This window comes from Stegostoma tigrinum, chromosome 46, assembly GCF_030684315.1.
Source record: "Stegostoma tigrinum isolate sSteTig4 chromosome 46, sSteTig4.hap1, whole genome shotgun sequence".
Classification (NCBI taxonomy): Eukaryota; Metazoa; Chordata; class Chondrichthyes; order Orectolobiformes; family Stegostomatidae; genus Stegostoma; species Stegostoma tigrinum.
Genome location: NC_081399.1, coordinates 10189704 through 10208582, shown reverse-complemented (window position 1 = coordinate 10208582; position 18879 = coordinate 10189704). Strand labels below are relative to the sequence as shown.

The 18879-nt window shown below is 52.1% G+C and overlaps 1 protein-coding gene across 1 annotated transcript in view; it reads left to right on the top strand.

The window, feature by feature from the left end:
- Positions 1 to 2478: 2478 nt before the first annotated feature.
- LOC125449637 (protein turtle homolog A-like) overlaps positions 2479 to 18879 on the top strand; it is a 54241-nt gene continuing 37840 nt past the window's right edge. The window contains exons 1-5 of the mRNA XM_048525490.1: positions 2479 to 2849; positions 7979 to 8176; positions 14078 to 14221; positions 15669 to 15838; positions 16197 to 16314. Coding sequence (XP_048381447.1) covers positions 2783 to 2849; positions 7979 to 8176; positions 14078 to 14221; positions 15669 to 15838; positions 16197 to 16314 — 697 coding nt within the window. The 5' untranslated portion in view covers positions 2479 to 2782. The remainder of the gene's footprint in view (positions 2850 to 7978; positions 8177 to 14077; positions 14222 to 15668; positions 15839 to 16196; positions 16315 to 18879) is intronic.

Here is an 18879-nt window from a genome sequence, read left to right as displayed (position 1 = left end):
GAGACTGGGTCTGTGGCAGGTGGTGAGGGAACCAACAAGAGGGAAAAACATACTTGACCCCGTCCTTACCAACCTACCAGCTGCAGGAGCATCTGTCCAGGGCAGTATCGGTAAGAGTGACCATCGCACGGTGCTCGTGGAGACAGAGTCCCGCCTTCGCATTGAGAACAGCCTCCATCCTGTTGTGTGGCACTATCACCGTGCTCAATGGGACAGACTGCACACAGATCGAGCAACATCGACCGGGCGTCCATGAGGCGCTGTGGGCCACCAACAGCAGCAGGATTGTACAGCAACACGATCTGTAACCTCACGCCCGTCATATCCCCCACTCAACCATCACCGTCAGGCCAGGGGATCAACCCTGGTTCAATGGAGGGTGCAGGAGGGCGTGCCAGGGGCAACACCAGGAATACCTGAAGGGGAGATATCAATACACTCTCCGGAACCCTCCACCTGAAGGGACATTGTGGGTCAACCCACAGCACACAGACTGCAGCGGTTCAAGGAAGAAGCCCATCCCCAAACCTTCTCAAGGGACAACAGAAGCTGGAAGTGCACGTAATCTCAACACTGACTGAATTGTAAAAAGCAGGTAAAGTTATCAAATAGAGCTGCTTGCGTGTCGAATAACATGAACAGCAAGTGATCAACACAGCGAAGCAATTCACAACCAAACCACTCATACAACAGGGTCCCCGCTTCACTGTTTAAACAGGGTCCCTGACAGAGAGAGAGAGAGCGAGAGTCCCTCTTTAAGCAGGGTCCCTGACGGAGATAGCCCCTCGCGGAACAGGGGATTTGAGTTTTGGCTACAGGCGGAGACTAGGCCTCAGGCTTTATGTCTGACGCTGCCCTCCCCACCCTGTCCCAACCTCCTGGCATGTCTCTGTCAGGAGGCTGCCCATCCCAGATGGGGGTGGGGAGGTGTTGTGGGTGAACCCGAGGTGGGCAGCGGGGGAGGGGACGGGGCGCAGACGCGCCGTTACAGAGCATGAGCCCAGAGCCTGAACGGGCCTAACGTCTCCCATGGCAACGAGGCCTAGTCAGCGTCCTCAGGCCCCTCCTTCCCATTGATGCCGGGGTTGGATTTGTGTCGGGTGGGAGGGACGGAGAGGAAGAGTTCTTTGGACCATTGTTCCAGAGACTGGGAATGTGATTCCCTTGTTGAACGGGGCGAGAGGGAGAGGCGGGCAGAGATCAGATTTCAACAGCACCTGCATTGGCAGCAGGAATGGAGTTGGCTTCTCGCTCACAGAGCACCTAAATCTCATCCGTTACCCAGTGGACACCAGCGGGCTGGGGGTGGCCTGTGGCGAAGACCTGAGAGAGAGGGAGGGAGGGAGGGAGACGAAGGAGAGGAGGAGCCCATAACAGGGGCAGAGAGTTGTCGGGAGGGTGAGAGAGTGAGCGTGACGGGGAGGTGTCCTGTGTCCTCCAGGTAACTGGGGAGTTACGAGTTAACAACAGCAACAGTTAGTTGGTGTTTGCAGAGAGAGAGAGAGAAAGCAAGAGAGAGAGAGAGAGAAGGAGATAGGGAAATAGAGAGAGAGAGATAGAAGGGCTGAGGGAGACAGGGAGAGAGGGGCTGAGGGGATCAGAGAGAGAGGGAGAGAGAAAGAGAAAGGAGACAGAGAAATAGAGAGAGAGGCGCTGAGGGAGACAGGGCGAGAGGGGCTGAGGGAATCAGAGCGAGGGAGGGAGAGAAAAGAGACGGAGAAATAGAGAGAGGGGCTGAGGGAATTGGACAGAGAGAGAAAGAGAAAGGAGAGGGAGAAATAGTGAGAGGGGCTGAGGGAATTAGACAAACAAGAGGGAGAGAGAGAGATTTAGGGGGAAAAGTTTGAGAGTAAGTCAGAGAAAGAAAAGGAGTGAGAGGGAGGGAGATACAGAGAAACGGGAACAGAAAGCACAAGTGAGGGACAGAGAGAGTGCGGAAAAACAGAGGGTTTTATTCTGAACCAGTTCAGAGGGATCAGAGGGGTCAGGGATCGGAGGGGTCAGGGATCGGAGGGGTCAGGGATCGGAGGGGTCAGGGATCGGAGGGGTCAGGGATCGGAGGGGTCAGGGATCGGAGGGGTCAGGGATCGGAGGGGTCAGGGATCGGAGGGGTCAGGGATCGGAGGGGTCAGGGATTGGAGGGGTCAGGGATCAGAGGGGTCAGGGATCTGAGGGGTCAGAAGTGTCAGGGATTGGAGGGGTTCAGGGGTCAGAAGGGTCAAGAGTTGGAAGGGTCGGGGATCAGAGGGGTCAGGGGGTTCAGGGATCGGAGTGGTCTGGGGTTCAGGGATCAAAGAGGTCAGGGATCGGAGGGGTCGGGGGTTCAGGGATCAGAGGAGTCAGGGATCGGAAGGGTCAAGGATCAGAGGGTTTGGGTGTTCAGGGATCAGAGGGGTCGGGGGTTCAGGGATCGGAGGGGTCAACGGGGTCAGGGATCGGAGGGGTCAGGGGTTCAGGGATCTGAGGGGTCAGGGGTTTCAGGAATTGGAGGGGTCGGGGGTTGGATGGGTCAAGTGATCATTGGAGAGGTGAAGGAAATCGGAGAGTTCCTGGCTAGAAGGGTCAGGGGTCAGAGGATTTGGGTTTATTGTGGGCTGGAGGTTGGAGAGCACAGGGCAGCGACACTCTGAGACAGGGAATCCCAGCCAAGTTTGTCAAGTTAGCCTCTCACTGGGTCACTGTGAGATGGAGGCTCTGAAATGGCAGCCACTATGGGATCCTGCTGTGCTGCTCTACCGCTGACTCAGCTGTGCAATTAGCACATCCCTACGTGCTCCAGGCTATGTGGCTCGGCTGTCTCCATAACCTCCTGCTGGCAGTGGCCTGGACCCTTATCGTCTCCTCCACAGGTAAGAGGCAACTAGTCACCAGGACTGGCTAACACCCCCCCAACCCCCAACCCCATCTCTCTCTCTCTCTTTGTCTGTCTGTCTGTCTGTCTCTCTTTCTCTCTCTATCTGTCTCTGTGTCTCTCTCTTTGTCTGTCTCTCTCTCTCTCTCTCTCTATCTGTCTCTGTGTCTCTCTCTTTGTCTGTCTCTCTGTCTCTCAGTGTCTCTCTCCATCTGTCTCTCCCTGTCTCTGTGTCTCTCTCTCTGTCTCTCAGTGTCTCTCTCTCTCTCTGTCTGTCTCTCATTGTATCTGTCCATCTCTCTCTCTCTCCCTGTCTCTGTGTCTCTCTCTTTGTCTGTATCTCTGTCTCTGTCTCTCAGTGTCTCTGTCCATCTCTCTTTCTGTCCCTCTCTCTCTATCTCTCTCTCTCTGCCTATATCTGTCTCTCTCTCCCTTTATCTCTCTCTCTTCAGTTTCTCTCTCTCTTGGTCTGTCTGTCTCACTCTCTGTCTCTCTCTCTCTCATTCTGTTCTCTCTCTCTCTCTCTCTCTGTTTCCCCTTGTCTCTATTCATCTCTCTCTCTTTCTGCCTCTATCTTTCTCTTTATCCTTCTCTCTCTCTCTCTCTCTCTCTCTCTCTGTCTTTTCAGTCTCTCCCTATATCTCTGTCTGTCTGTCTCTCTCTCTCTATCACTTTCGGACACATTCCTGTTGAATCAGGTTCCCCTCCCCCCGAGCCCACTCAGCCCCCAGGTCACAGCCGCTTGAAACTTCTCTCCCACCACCCCACCCCCCAGCTTCCCCATCTCCTCCCAACTCTCTCTCCCCAATCTGTGTCCCTCTGCTTCCCGACCTTCCCTGGTTTCTCCCCGCCTTCCCCCTTTTCCTCGATTGCCTGCCCATTTCTTTAGCCTCCTCCTGTCGCTGTCACTGCCACCCCCAACCCCACCCCACTGCTGATCCTGGGTCACCAGCCATCCCAGCGTTGTGCAAACGTTCCGAAAGATCAAATCGGAGCGTCGAGGATGCTGAAGACCTTTAGGAGCAGAATTAGGCCATTCGGTCCATTGAGCCTGTTCTGACATCTGACCATGGCTGACATGCTTCTCAAGCCTGTTCTCCTGCCTTCTCCACATCATCCTTGATCTCCTTACTGATCGAGAACCTATCTTATCTCTGTCTTGCGTAGAATCAGTGACTTGGATGGAGACGCAGAGAGAGAGATTAAGAGAGAATGAGACACATAGTGATACGGAGAGAGTGAGAAAGACACAGAGATGGAACACAGATAGAGAGACAGAAAGAGAGAATGAGAGCGATGGAGATGCCTCTGTCCTGAAGAAATTCCTCCTCGTCTCAGTTCGGAAAGGGTGGCCCCCTCACTCTGAGGCTGTGACTAGTCTCTCCTCCTGGTGGAAACACCTTCTCCACTCCCACTATATCCAAACCCCTCAGTATCCTGTAGTTAGAACGCTACACTTCCTTCTAAACACGATTGAGTATAGACCCCCCTGATATGACAAGCCCTTCATCTACAGGATCCTTTGTGTAAACCTCCTCTGGTCACCACACCCGCCACCCTGGCTCACCCCATCCCACCTCCTCCAAGACCACCACATCCTTACATAGAGCTGGAACTGCTCACAATGATCCAAGTGCAGAGAGAGAGAGAGAAAAGAACACAAGTTAAGTCTTCAAGCCCGACAAAGACTCCTTCAAAATTCCTTCTCATCTGATAGAATTCACACTGAACTTGAAATGTTAGCTCTGCTCTGACCCATGTGGGTTAAAATGAACTGTAACACACACACACACACACACACAGACACACACACACGCGCAGAGGCACTCACACAGACACACACGCACACACACACATTCACACACACTCACAGACACACACACACACACACACACACACACACTCACAGACACACACACACACACACACACGCAGAGGCACTCACACAGACACACGCACACACACACACAGACACACATTCACACACACAGACACACACACACACACACACACTCACAGACACACACACACACACACACACACTCACAGACACACACACACACTCACAAACCCCCACACGCAGAGGCACTCACACAGACACACACACACACACACACACCCCTGGCTGACCTCTCTGCAAGCTCAGCTTCAATCTGAATAAACAGACCGTTCGCTGCCAAATCTCCACTTTTTAATGTCCCTCAGGCGATGTAATATCCAGCCTGTCCTCTCACTCGCTCATCAGTTTCTGCTGGAATTTTTCTGACAGTCGGTAAACAAACCCTTTCAGAGAGATGGACAGAAAATATCGTGAGTGCTGACTAAGTGAGAGAATGAAATCGGGCGGGGGGGGTAGAGTAGAGACAGAGAGGGAGCCACTCAGAGAGACAGAGAGAGAATGAGAGACTTGGAGACGCAGAGAGAGACAGAGAGAATGGGAGACATGGCGATACGGAGAGTGAGAGAGACACCGAGAGTGAGAAAGATGGAATACGAATAGAGAGGCAGAAAGAGAATGAGAGAGATAGCGTTGCGGAGAGAAAGAGAGAATGAGAGATGGTGATGCAGAGAGAGAGAGAGAATGAGAAATGGAGAACCAGAGAAAGAGAGAATGAGAGAGATGGAGATGCAGAGAGAGAGAGGTGGAAATGCAGAGAGAGAGAGAGAGAGAGAATGAGCTAGATGAAGATGCAAAGAGAGAGAGAATGAGAGAGATGGAGATGCAGAGAGAGAGAGGTGGAAATGCAGAGGGAGAGAGAGAGAGAGAGAGAATGAGCTAGATGAAGATGCAAAGAGAGAGGGAATGAGAGAGATGGAGATGCAGAGAGACAGAGATGGAAATGCAGAGAGAGATAGAATGAGAGAGATGGAGAGGCAGAGAGAGAATGAGAGATGGAGATGCACAGAGAGAGACAGATGAGATGCAGAGAGAGAGAATGAGAGAGGTGGAAATGCAGAGAGAGAGAGAGAGAGAGATGAAGAGAGATGGAGGCGCAGAGAGGGAGAGAATGAGAGAGAAAGAGATGCAGAGAGAGAGAGAATGAGAGAGATGGAGATGCAGAGAAAGAGAGAGAATGAGAGATGGAGATGCAGAGAGAGAGAGAGAGATAGACAATAGACGACAGGTGCAGGAGTAGGCCATTCGGCCCTTCGAGCCAGCACCACCATTCATTATGATCATGGCTGATCATCCACAATCAGTATCCTGTTCCTGCCTTATCCCCATAACCCTTGATGCCACTATCTTTAACAGGTCTGTCTATCTCTTTCTTGAAAGTATCCAGAGACTTGGCCTCCACTGCCGTCTGGGGCAGAGCATTCCCTATATCCACCACTCTCTGGGTGAAGAAGTTTTTCCTCAACTCTGTTCTAAATGGCCTACCCCTTATTTTTAAACAGTGTCCTCTGGTTCTGGACTCCCCCATCAGCGGAAAATGCCTCCTGCCTCCAGAGTGTCCAATCCCTTAATAATCTTATACGCCTCAATCAGGTCCCCTCTCATCCTCCTAAACTCAAGTGTATACAAGCCCAGTCGCTCCAATCTTTCAACATATGATAGTACCGCCATTCCGGGAATTGACCTCGTGAACCTACGCTGCACTCCCTCAATAGCAAGAATGTCCTTCCTCAAATTTGGAGACCAAAACTGCACACAATATTCCAGGTGCAGTCTCACTAGGGCCCTGTACAGCTGCAGAAGGACCTCTTTGCTCCTATACTCAATTCCTCTTGTTATGAAGGCCAGCATGCCATTAGCTTTCTTCACTGCCTGTTGTGCCTGCATGCTTGCTTTCATTGACTGATGTACAAGAACACCTAGATCTTGTTGTACTTCCCCTTTACCTAACTTGCCTCCACTGAGATAGTAATCTGCCTTCCTGTTCTTGCCACCAAAGTGGATAACCACACATTTATCCACATTAAACTGTATCTGCCATGCATCCGTCCATTCACCGAGCCTGTCCAAGTCACCCTGTATTCTAATAACATCCTCCTCACATTTCACACTGTCACCCAGCTTAGTGTCATCAGCAAATTTGCTAATATTACTTTTAATGCCTTCGTCTATATCATTAATGTATATCGTAAACAGCTGCCGTCCCAGCACCAAACTTTGTTGCACCCCATTGGTCACTGCCTGCCATTCCGAAAGGGACCCGTTTATCACTACTCTCTGCTTCCTGTCAACCAGCCAATTTTCAATCCAAGCCAGTATTTTGCCCCCAATACCATGTGCCCTAATTTTGCTCACTAATCTCCTCTGTGGGACTTTATCAAAGGCTTTCTGAAAGTCCAGGTATACTACATCCACTGGCTCTCCCTTGTCCATCTTCATAGATATATCCCCAAAAAATTCCAGAAGATTAGTCAAGCACGATTTCCCCTTCGTAAATCCATGCTGACTCTGACCTATCCTGTTACTGCTATCCAAATGATTGGTAATTTCATCTTTTATAATTGACTCCAGCATCTTTCCCGCCATTGACGTCAGGCTAACCGGTCTATCATTCTCTGAGAGAGGTGGAGATGCAGAGAGAGAGAGAATGAGAGATGGAGATGCAGAGAGAGAGAGAATGAGAGATGGAGATGCAGAGACAGAGAGAGAGAATGACAGAGCTGGAGATGCAGAGAGAGAGAGGCACACACAGATAAAGAATAAGACAGATGGACATCAAAGGGAGAGGGAAACTCTAAGGTAGAGATAGATAGTGTGTGAGGTAGAGAAGTAAAATAAGCACAGAAAAGACAGGGAGAGATGGGGAGAGACAGAACGAGAAAGAGAGACAGGAATAGAGACAGATGCACAGAACGCATGAGAGAGATAATAAGGCTGACAGCAAACAGAGAGAGACAGAAAGAGAGACCAGAGTTCACAAGAAAGAAAGGCACAGAGACACAGAGAGAGAAAAATGGAGACAGAGAGAGGGAGACAGTGTAAAAGACAGTGAGGCAGTGTGTGTGAGAGACAGGGAGAAAGCGAGGGATGCATTTTGTCTGGAGACGATTGCTGCACTCTGTCACACAGAGCTACTGCTACTCACAGTCTGCCCGAAAATGGGGTGGGGGTAGTGAGAGGAGTCCAACGAACCAGTCTTTAACCTTACAGCGGTTTATCCACTCACACAGGCTCGACTCGAGATGACCAACCGACTGCGCTGTCAGTGACAGGCCGTGAGGGGGAGACTGCGACCCTCAGCTGTGACCTCTCTTTCAGCAAAGACCATCAGACAACACAAGTCATTGAATGGCTCAACAAAGGCCTGGTGCTGCCCATATTCATCAAGTTTGGAGTTCACCCCCCACGCATTGACGCAGCCTACCTGGGTAAGAGAGAGAGGGAGGGGTCTGAGAGACACCAGTCAGTGTACAGATATCTCCCTGAGAGAGAGAGGGGACTGAGAGACACCAGTCAGTGTACAGATATCGCCCTGAGAGAGAGGGGACTGAGAGACACCAGTCAGTGTACAGATATCTCCCTGAGAGAGAGAGGGGACTGAGAGACACCAGTCAGTGTACAGATATCTCCCTGAGAGAGAGGGGACTGAGAGACACCAGTCAGTGTACAGATATCTCCCTGAGAGAGAGAGAGGGGACTGAGAGACACCAGTCAGTGTACAGATATCTCCCTGAGAGAGAGAGAGGGGACTGAGAGACACCAGTCAGTGTACAGATATCTCCCTGAGAGAGAGGGGACTGAGAGACACCAGTCAGTGTCCAGATATCTCCCAGAAAGAGAGGGGACTGAGAGACACCAGTCAGTGTACAGATATCTCCCTGAGAGAGAGAGGGGACTGAGAGACACCAGTCAGTGTACAGATATCTCCCTGAGAGAGAGGGGACTGAGAGACACCAGTCAGTGTACAGATATCTCCCTGAGAGAGAGAGGGGACTGAGAGACACCAGTCAGTGTCCAGATATCTCCCTGAGATAGAGAGAGGGGGCACTGAGAGATACCAGTCAGTGTACAGATATCTCCCTGAGGGAGAGGGGGTACTGAGAGACACCAGTCAGTGTACAGATATCTCCCTGAGAGAGAGGGGACTGAGAGACACCAGTCAGTGTACAGATATCTCCCTGAGAGAGAGAGAGGGGACTGAGAGACACCAGTCAGTGTACAGATATCTCCCTGAGAGAGAGAGAGGGGACTGAGAGACACCAGTCAGTGTACAGATATCTCCCTGAGAGAGAGGGGACTGAGAGAGGGCAGTCAGTGTACAGATATCTCCCTGAGAGAGAGGGGACTGAGAGACACCAGCCAGTGTACAGATATCTCCCTGAGGGAGAGGGGGTACTGAGAGACACCAGTCAGTGTACAGATATCTCCCAGAGAGAGAGGGGACTGAGAGAGGGCAGTCAGTGTACAGATATCTCCCTGAGAGAGGGGGGACTGAGAGACACCAGTCAGTGTACAGATATCTCCCTGACAGAGAGAGGGGACTGAGAGACACCAGTCAGTGTACAGATATCTCCCTGAGAGAGAGAGGGGACTGAGAGACACCAGTCAGTGTCCAGATATCTCCCTGAGACAGAGAGAGGGGGCACTGAGAGATACCAGTCAGTGTACAGATATCTCCCTGAGGGAGAGGGGGTACTGAGAGACACCAGTCAGTGTACAGATATCTCCCTGAGAGAGAGAGGGGACTGAGAGACACTAATCACTGTACAGATATCTCCCTGAGAGAGAGAGGGGACTGAGAGACACCAGTCAGTGTACAGATATCTCCCTGAGAGAGAGAGGGGACTGAATGACACCAGTCAGTGTCCAGATATCTCCCTGAGAGAGAGAGGGGACTGAGAGACACCAGTCAGTGTACAGACATCTCCCAGAGAGAGAGGGGGGACTGAGAGACACCAGTCAGTGTACAGATATCTCCCTGAGAGAGAGAGGGGACTGAGAGACACCAGTCAGTGTGCAGATATCTCCCTGAGAGAGGGGGGACTGAGAGACACCAGTCACTGTACAGATATCTCCCTGAGAGAGAGAGGGGACTGAGAGACACCAGTCAGTGTACAGATATCTCCCTGAGAGAGAGGGGACTGAGAGACACCAGTCAGTGTACAGATATCTCCCTGAGAGAGAGAGGGGACTGAGAGACACCAGTCAGTGTCCAGATATCTCCCTGAGATAGAGAGAGGGGGCACTGAGAGATACCAGTCAGTGTACAGATATCTCCCTGAGGGAGAGGGGGTACTGAGAGACACCAGTCAGTGTACAGATATCTCCCTGAGAGAGAGGGGACTGAGAGACACCAGTCAGTGTACAGATATCTCCCTGAGAGAGAGAGAGGGGACTGAGAGACACCAGTCAGTGTACAGATATCTCCCTGAGAGAGAGAGACAGGGGGGTCTGAGAGACACCAGTCAGTGTACAGATATCTCCCTGAGAGAGAGGGGACTGAGAGAGGGCAGTCAGTGTACAGATATCTCCCTGAGAGAGAGGGGACTGAGAGACACCAGCCAGTGTACAGATATCTCCCTGAGGGAGAGGGGGTACTGAGAGACACCAGTCAGTGTACAGATATCTCCCAGAGAGAGAGGGGACTGAGAGAGGGCAGTCAGTGTACAGATATCTCCCTGAGAGAGAGAGGGGACTGAGAGACACCAGTCAGTGTACAGATATCTCCCTGAGAGAGAGAGGGGACTGAGAGACACCAGTCAGTGTCCAGATATCTCCCTGAGACAGAGAGAGGGGGCACTGAGAGATACCAGTCAGTGTACAGATATCTCCCTGAGGGAGAGGGGGTACTGAGAGACACCAGTCAGTGTACAGATATCTCCCTGAGAGAGAGAGGGGACTGAGAGACACTAATCACTGTACAGATATCTCCCTGAGAGAGAGAGGGGACTGAGAGACACCAGTCAGTGTACAGATATCTCCCTGAGAGAGAGAGGGGACTGAGAGACACTAATCACTGTACAGATATCTCCCTGAGAAGAGAGAGGGGACTGAGAGACACCAGTCAGTGTACAGATATCTCCCTGAGAGAGAGAGGGGACTGAATGACACCAGTCAGTGTCCAGATATCTCCCTGAGAGAGAGAGGGGACTGAGAGACACCAGTCAGTGTACAGACATCTCCCAGAGAGAGAGGGGGGACTGAGAGACACCAGTCAGTGTACAGATATCTCCCTGAGAGAGAGAGGGGACTGAGAGACACCAGTCAGTGTGCAGATATCTCCCTGAGAGAGGGGGGACTGAGAGACACCAGCCACTGTACAGATATCTCCCTGAGAGAGAGAGGGGACTGAGAGACACCAGTCAGTGTACAGATATCTCCCTGAGAGAGGGGGGGTACTGAGAGACACCAGTCAGTGTACAGATATCTCCCTGAGGGAGAGGGGGTACTGAGAGACACCAGTCAGTGTACAGATATCTCCCTGAGGGAGAGGGGGTACTGAGAGACACCAGTCAGTGTACAGATATCTCCCTGAGAGAGAGAGAGGGGACTGAGAGAGGGCAGTCAGTGTACAGATATCTCCCTGAGAGAGAGGGGACTGAGAGACACCAGTCAGTGTACAGATATCTCCCTGAGAGAGAGAGACAGGGGGGTCTGAGAGACACCAGTCAGTGTACAGATATCTCCCTGAGAGAGAGGGGGGACTGAGAGAAACCAGTCAGTGTACAGATATCTCCCTGAGAGAGAGAGGGGACTGAGAGACACCAGTCAGTGTACAGATATCTCCTTGAGAGGAAGAGAGAGAGGGGACTGAGAGACACCAGTCAGTGTACAGATATCTCCCTGAGACAGAGAGAGGGGGCACTGAGAGACACCAGTCAGTGTACAGATATCTCCCTGAGGGAGAGGGGGTACTGAGAGACACCAGTCAGTGTACAGATATCTCCCTGAGAGAGAGAGGGGACTGAGAGACACCAGTCAGTGTCCAGATATCTCCCTGAGAGAGAGGGGGTACTGAGAGACACCAGTCAGTGTACAGATATCTGCCAGAGAGAGAGGGGACTGAGAGAGGGCAGTCAGTGTACAGATATCTCCCTGAGAGAGAGGGGAGTGAGAGACACCAGTCAGTGGACAGATATCTCCCTGAGAGAGAGAGCGGGGGGACTGAGAGACACCAGTCAGTGTACAGATATCTCCCTGAGAGAGAGGGGACTGAGAGACACCAGTCAGTGTCCAGATATCTCCCTGAGAGAGAGAGGGGACTGAGAGACACCAGTCAGTGTACAGATATCTCCCTGAGAGAGAGGGGACTGAGAGACACCAGTCAGTGTACAGATATCTCCCTGAGAGAGAGGGGACTGAGAGACACCAGTCAGTGTACAGATATCTCCCTGAGAGAGGGGACTGAGAGACACCAGTCAGTGTACAGATATCTCCCTGAGAGAGGGGACTGAGAGACACCAGTCAGTGTACAGATATCTCCCTGAGAGAGAGAGGGGACTGAGAGACACCAGTCAGTGTACAGATATCTCCCTGAGAGAGAGAGGGGACTGAGAGACACCAGTCAGTGTACAGATATCTCCCTGAGAGAGAGAGGGGACTGAGTCACACCAGTCAGTGTACAGATATCTCCCTGGGAGATAGAGGGGACTGAGACACACCAGTCAGTGTACAGATATCTCCCTGAGAGATAGAGGGGACTGAGACACACCAGTCAGTGTAGTGAAATGTCCCTGAGAGAGAGAGGACTGAGAGACACCAGTCAGTGTACAGTTATCTCCCTGAGAGGGGGTACTGAGAGATACCAGGCAGTGTACAGATATCTCCCTGAGAGGGGGGTACTGAGAGATACAAGGCAGTGTACAGAGACTTGAGAGAGGGACTTTGACTGATTGAGCCTGTAACACTGCAATTTGCTGAGTTCCACAGGTAACTGTTCTTCTGCTCAAGTTGAAAAGTTCAGCAATATCACAGGAGCCGCATTCCTGCATGTATTGTTTGTCGCTCTGCTGGGGAACTCAGTCTCGAATCATGGTCCTTAAATCCTCCCAGACAATGAGCTGCATTGAGATCGGGAACAATGGTGAACCAGCATTAATCACAGCCTCTCCATTTCACACCCGCTCCACGCCCCTCCGTTTATTGATAAGTCTCTCCCTCGCTCTGTCTCTCTCCCTCTGCCTTTCAACCCAATGCTCACCCTCCTTGAACATAATGCGGAGAAACACTCCTTCTTTAAACAGGTTCCCCGACAGAGACAAAGACAGAGAGAGAGAGAGAGAGCCCCTCTTTAAACAGGGTCCCTGATGGAAAGGGAGAGAGAGAGAGAGAGTCCCTCTTTAAACAGGGTCCCTCATGGAAAGGGAGAGAGAGAGAGAGAGTCCCTCTTTAAACAGGGTCCCTCATGGAATGGGAGAGATAGAGAGTGCTTCTTTAAACAAGGTCCCTGACAGAGAGAGAGAGAGAGAGAGAGTCCCTCCTTAAACAGGGTCCCTGATGGAGAGAGAGAGAGAGTCCCTCTTTAAACAGGGTCCCTGATGGAAAGGGAGAGAGAGAGAGAGTCCCTCTTTAAACAGGGTCCCTCATGGAAAGGGAGAGAGAGAGAGAGAGTCCCTCTTTAAACAGGGTCCCTCATGGAAAGGGAGAGATAGAGAGTGCTTCTTTAAACAAGGTCCCTGACAGAGAGAGAGAGAGTCCCTCTTTAAACAGGGTCCCTGATGGAGAGAGAGAGAGAGAGAGAGAGAGTCCCTCTTTAAACAGGGTCCCTGATGGAGAGAGAGAGAGTGAGAGTCCCACTTTAAACAGGGTCCCTGATGGAGAGAGAGAGAGAGAGAGAGAGAGTCCCTCTTTAAACAGGGTCCCTGATGGAGAGAGAGAGAGAAAGAGTCCCTCTTTAAACAGGGTCTCTGATGGAGAGAGAGAGAGAGAGTCCCTTTTTAAACAGGGTCCCTGATGGAAAGAGAGAGATAGAGAGTGCTTCTTTAAACAGGGTCCCTGACAGAGAGAGAGCGAGAGAGAGCGAGAGAGAGAGAGAGAGAGAGAGGCCCTCTTTAAGTAGAGTCCCTGTCAGAGGGAGAGAGAGAGAGAGAGATAGAGAGTGCCTCTTTAAACAGCGTCCCTAATGGAAGGAGAGAGCTGGTTGGTGATCCCCTATTCGTGGGGCCGGACCATCCTGGGGTAGAGATCCCCTGTTGGTGGGGCCGGACCATCCTGGGGTAGTGATCCCCTGTTGGTGGGGCCGGACCATCCTGGGGTCGTGACTAAGTGATCATATCTGCTGTTAGCCTTCCGCCTAACCCTGAGGCCCATGTGCCGGTCTGTCCTGACAGGTCGCCTGGGATTAGTGGAAGGGACATCACTGCGGATGGAGCGGTTACAAGCTCAGGATGAAGGCTGGTATCGTTGTCGGATCTTATTCCTCACACATCCCTATGATTCCCAGAACGGGACGTGGACCTATCTCTCTGTTCGCAGTGAGTTCCCATTCAAACTGCACCAGTCTACACTCCCTCTACTCTGCTGAACTGAATGTAAAGTTTCCCCTACACTATCCCCTCCCTTCAAATACTCCTGCGACAGGGACAGCACGGGGATCGATACAGAATAAAGCTCTCTCTGACAGCATGGTGTTCCCTCTGTGGTAATTGAGTGATCAGTAGCCACATTGGCTCGGTGGCTAGCACCACTGCCTCCTGGCAGGAGGGTCCTGGGTTCAAGACCAGCCTTTTGCTGCCAACTGTGAAAACTTTGTCCCTTCTTTTCCTGCTTCCCTCCTCCCCCCCAACTCCATGGCCGTGCGGGTTTCCTCTGGGTGCTCCAGTTCCCTCCAGTGGCGCGGAGATGTGCAGTTCTGGGTGGTTTGGCTGTGGAAAACCCAGGAGCCATGGGATGCCCTTCGGTGGGCTAACTCTTCGGATCCCCCAGATCCTCATGAGGCGTGTCCCCAACCTTAAATCTTCGTACACAAGAACACATCCGTCAGAGACAGATGCAGCTCACTCAGCTGATTCCCAGAATGAATGGGCCATCATCTTTGTAAAGGAAGGGAATCTACTGGAGCCTGAGAGGTGATCCAGTTGAAATGTACAAGACTCTGAGAGGATTCCAGCGGGGACTTGGGGGATCTGGGAGAAACTCAGGTCAAAAATGATGATCTTGTGTTTAAATTGGGGAGAATATTTTTGTCTCAGGGCGTAATAGCCTGTAGAACCCTCTTGGACAGAAAGTGCTGGGGGTCTGGTCCATTCAGTCTCTCCGCTACAGGAAGGATGTTGTGAAAGTTGAACGGGTTCAGAACAGATTTTAAAGGATGTTGCCAGGGTCGGAGGGTTTGAGCTGCAGGGAGAGGCTGGGGCTACTTTCCCCGGAGCGTCGGAGGCTGAGGGGACGACCTTATAGAGGTTTACAAAAGCAGGAGGGGCATGGATAGGGTGAATAGACAAGGTCCTTTACCCCAGCGGTAGGGGAGTCCAAAACTAGAGGGGCATAGGTTTAAGGTGAGAGGGGAAAGGGACCTGAGGGGTAACTTTTTCACACAGAGGGTGGTGCGTGTATGGAATGAGCTGCCAGAGGAAGTGGTGGGGGCTGGTACAGTTACAGCATTTAAAAGGCATCTGGATGGGGACATGGATAGGAAGGGTTTAGAGGGATTTGGGCCAAATGCTGGCAAATGGGGCTGGATTAGTTTAGGATATCGGGTCAGTACGGACTAGATAGACCAAAGGGTCTTTCTCTGTGCTGTACATCTCTGTGACTGTATCCCAGCCTGAGTAAGATGGATAAGGGAGTTGGGGGAAGGGGACAGCAACGAAGGATAGTGGAGTTGAGATTAAAATCAGGTTAGCCGCAGTCCTGTCGAACAGCATGGCAGGCCTGAATGGCCTCTTCTTGCTCTGAACTTTGCTCCCTCCCCTACCCCAGCCCCACCCAGCTTCAGGAGGACCCCGCCAGCCGTGGTGGAAATTCAACTCGGAGAGCCGGTGCGCCTGCACTGCGATGCCCAGGGGCGGCCCCAGCCTCTCATCAGCTGGACCAAGGATGGGGCACAGCTGCCCCTGACAACCGGACCTCCAGCCGGGCAACGATACCAGGTCAGAGGGCGGAACGTGTGATACGCCGGGCATGGGTTAGGGGTGGGAGGGTGGGGTGCATTGTGGGTTTAGTGGTTGTTGGAGGGGGGATGTTGTGGGACTGTGGGCGGTGTACTGGCACAGGATACGGTGCGAGCCACAGACACATTCGGCGTCGTTGGCGGGGAGGGGGTAGGCATAAACCGCGACGCGGCTGATCAGTTGCGCGGGGCTTCGCGGGTGGGGCCAGCCCATCGCCTGCTCCCGTCCCGCGTTTGCCCAGGGGGCCGGAGGGTGGGAGGAATGGGAGTGGGGGTCTTGCTGTGCTCACAGTGCCGCTAACCAGCAACCCCCCCCCGCCCCACCCCACCCTCTGCAGGCGAGAAACGGGAGCCTGGAGATCGAGGCGGTGAGGCGTGGTGCTGCTGGGATATACATGTGTGAGGCCAGCAATAGTGAAGGCAGCATAACCCACACCAGCGAGCTGCTCGTGAGGGGTAAGCACATCTGAACGCATCCTCTCCCCACCCAATCCCCAGCCCGTGCTGCCTCTCTGAGCGAACAGCTCCCCTCACTCTCCATCCACCTCCCTCCCCCTCGAGCTGCACGTTCATCCTTTCTCAAGAATGCTCCACCATTCAGTGAGGATCACGGCTGATCTCTCTCTCTCTCTCTCACAAAGGCTCAGTTCCACTTTCCCTCCAGCTCCCTATAACCTCTAATGTTCAATAATCTGCCTTTACTTTCAAAATGCTCAACAGCGCAGCCTCACTGGGCAGGGAATTCCACCGATTCACAGCCCTTTGGGTGAAGAAGTTCCTTCCCAACTCAGCCCAAACTCCACCCCCGCCTTGTATTGAGGCTATGCGCCCCCCCGCTTCCCGTACCAGTTTCACCCACCAATGGGGAACAAGCCCCCACTTCAATCTGACCTATTCCCTTTGATAGTTTATATGGTTCACGAAGATCCACCACCGCGGACCACCCCCCCATGCTTCTGTCCAGATAACCATCTCGACTGACCCAATCTCCCCCCACACTCTCAGGCAATACATTCCCAAACTTAATCCCTTCTCCTGTGTCAGAAGTATCCCCCTACTGTCACTTCCATAGAATTCCAGACAGTGCGGAAATGCTGGACACTATGGGACAATTTAGCACAGCCAACCCACCCTAACCTGCACATCCCTGGGCACTACGGGACAATTTAGCACGGCCAATCCACCCTAACCCGCACATCCCTGGGCACTACGGGACAATTTAGCACGGCCAATCCACCCTAACCCGCACATCCCTGGGTGCTATGGGACAATTTAGCACGGCCAATCCACCCTAACCCGCACATCCCTGGACACTGTAGGACAATTTAGCACGGCCAACACACCCTAACCCGCACATCCCTGGGCACTATGGGACAATTTAGCACGGCCAACCCACCCTAACCCGCACATCCCTGGGCACTATCGGGACAATTTAGCACGGCCAATCCACCCTAACCCGCACATCCCTGGGCACTATGGGGCGATTTAGCACGGCCAACCCACCCTAACCCGCACATCCCTGGGACACTATGGGACAATTTAGCACGGCCAATCCCACCCTAACCTGCACATCCCTGGGCACTATGGGACAATTTTGCACGGCCAATCCACCCTAACCCGCACATCCCTGGGCTCTCTCTGTCTGTTTCTCTCTCTCTCTCTTTCTCTCTGTAACTTGTTCCGAGTTCCAAGCTGCTCACTTGGTTGAACGCTGCCATGCAACTCAGCTTCTGCCATTGTGCTGTGCTGTACTTTTCTATGTTCTATATTGAGGGGAATGTAGGTTAGGTTATTTTAGTTTTGGATTAGGAACATTCCACGGCACAACATCGTGGGCCGAAGGGCCTTTACTGTGCTGTACTTATCTATGTTCTATGTTCTTTGTTCTATAACTGGTCACCAGCCCATAGACCAATCAACGTCTTGTTGCAGAAGCCACACCTGGGTTCCAGATAACCTGCTTACTCACCTTTCAAAACATAGAGCTGCCCTTTCAAACCCCGCTTTTAAAACTGCTCTCTCGTTTTTATAAAACCATAAGCTGTGTCATTACAGCTCCCACGTTTGCAATGACGCGTAAAATTTATAATCTCTGTACCTCTCCTGCTACCAGATACACCCAGCTCTGTCTCTGTCCACTTCCTGCCCCTTCTTTAGAACACAATCCTTTATTTTGCACTTACTCTCTGTGTTTGTCCTGTGGCAGGCGGTTTTGGTATCTAAGGAGTGATGTTCTGGCTTTGGAGGGGGTCCAGAGGACGTTTACAAGAATGATCCTGGGGATGACGGGCGTGTCGTATGAGGAGCGGTTGAGGACTCTGGATTTGTACTCAGAGCTTGGAGGGATGAGGTGGGGAGCGGTGGGGTGGTGGAATTGGGATCTGATCGAAACTTACAGAATACTCAGAGTGAGGGGGCGACCCTTTCGAACTGAGATGAGGAGCAATTTCTTCAGCCAGAGGGCGGAGAATCCGTGGAAGTCAATCACAGAGGCCTGTGGGGGCCAAGATATTGAGGGTATTTAAGATGGAGGTAGATAGGTTCTTGACAAGGAAGGGGACCAAAGGTTATGGGTAGAAGGCAGGGGAATGGGGTTGAGTAATCTGTATATGAGCTGAATGGCGGAACAGCCTCGATGGGCTGAATGGCCTAACTGTGCTGCTATATTTAATGGCCACTTGGCCAGTTTGACAGACTGAGAGAGGACAATGTGCAATGAGAGCTGGGTGCTGAAAGTAAGCATTGCAGCTGGGGCAGGCGTTGAAGAAGATAAATGGTGTGTTAGTGTTCCTAACGAGAGGATTGGAGTACAGGAGCAGGAATGTCTTCCTGCAATTGTACAGGGCCCTTGGTGACACCACACTGGGAAGATTGCACGCTGTTTCAACCCCCTTATTTGAGAAAAAACATTCTGGTGATGGAGGGAGTGCAGCAAATGTTCACCAAACTGTATCCTGGGATGGCAGGACTGACCTATGAAGAGAGACTGGGGTCGGTTATATTCACTGGAGGTTCGAAGAA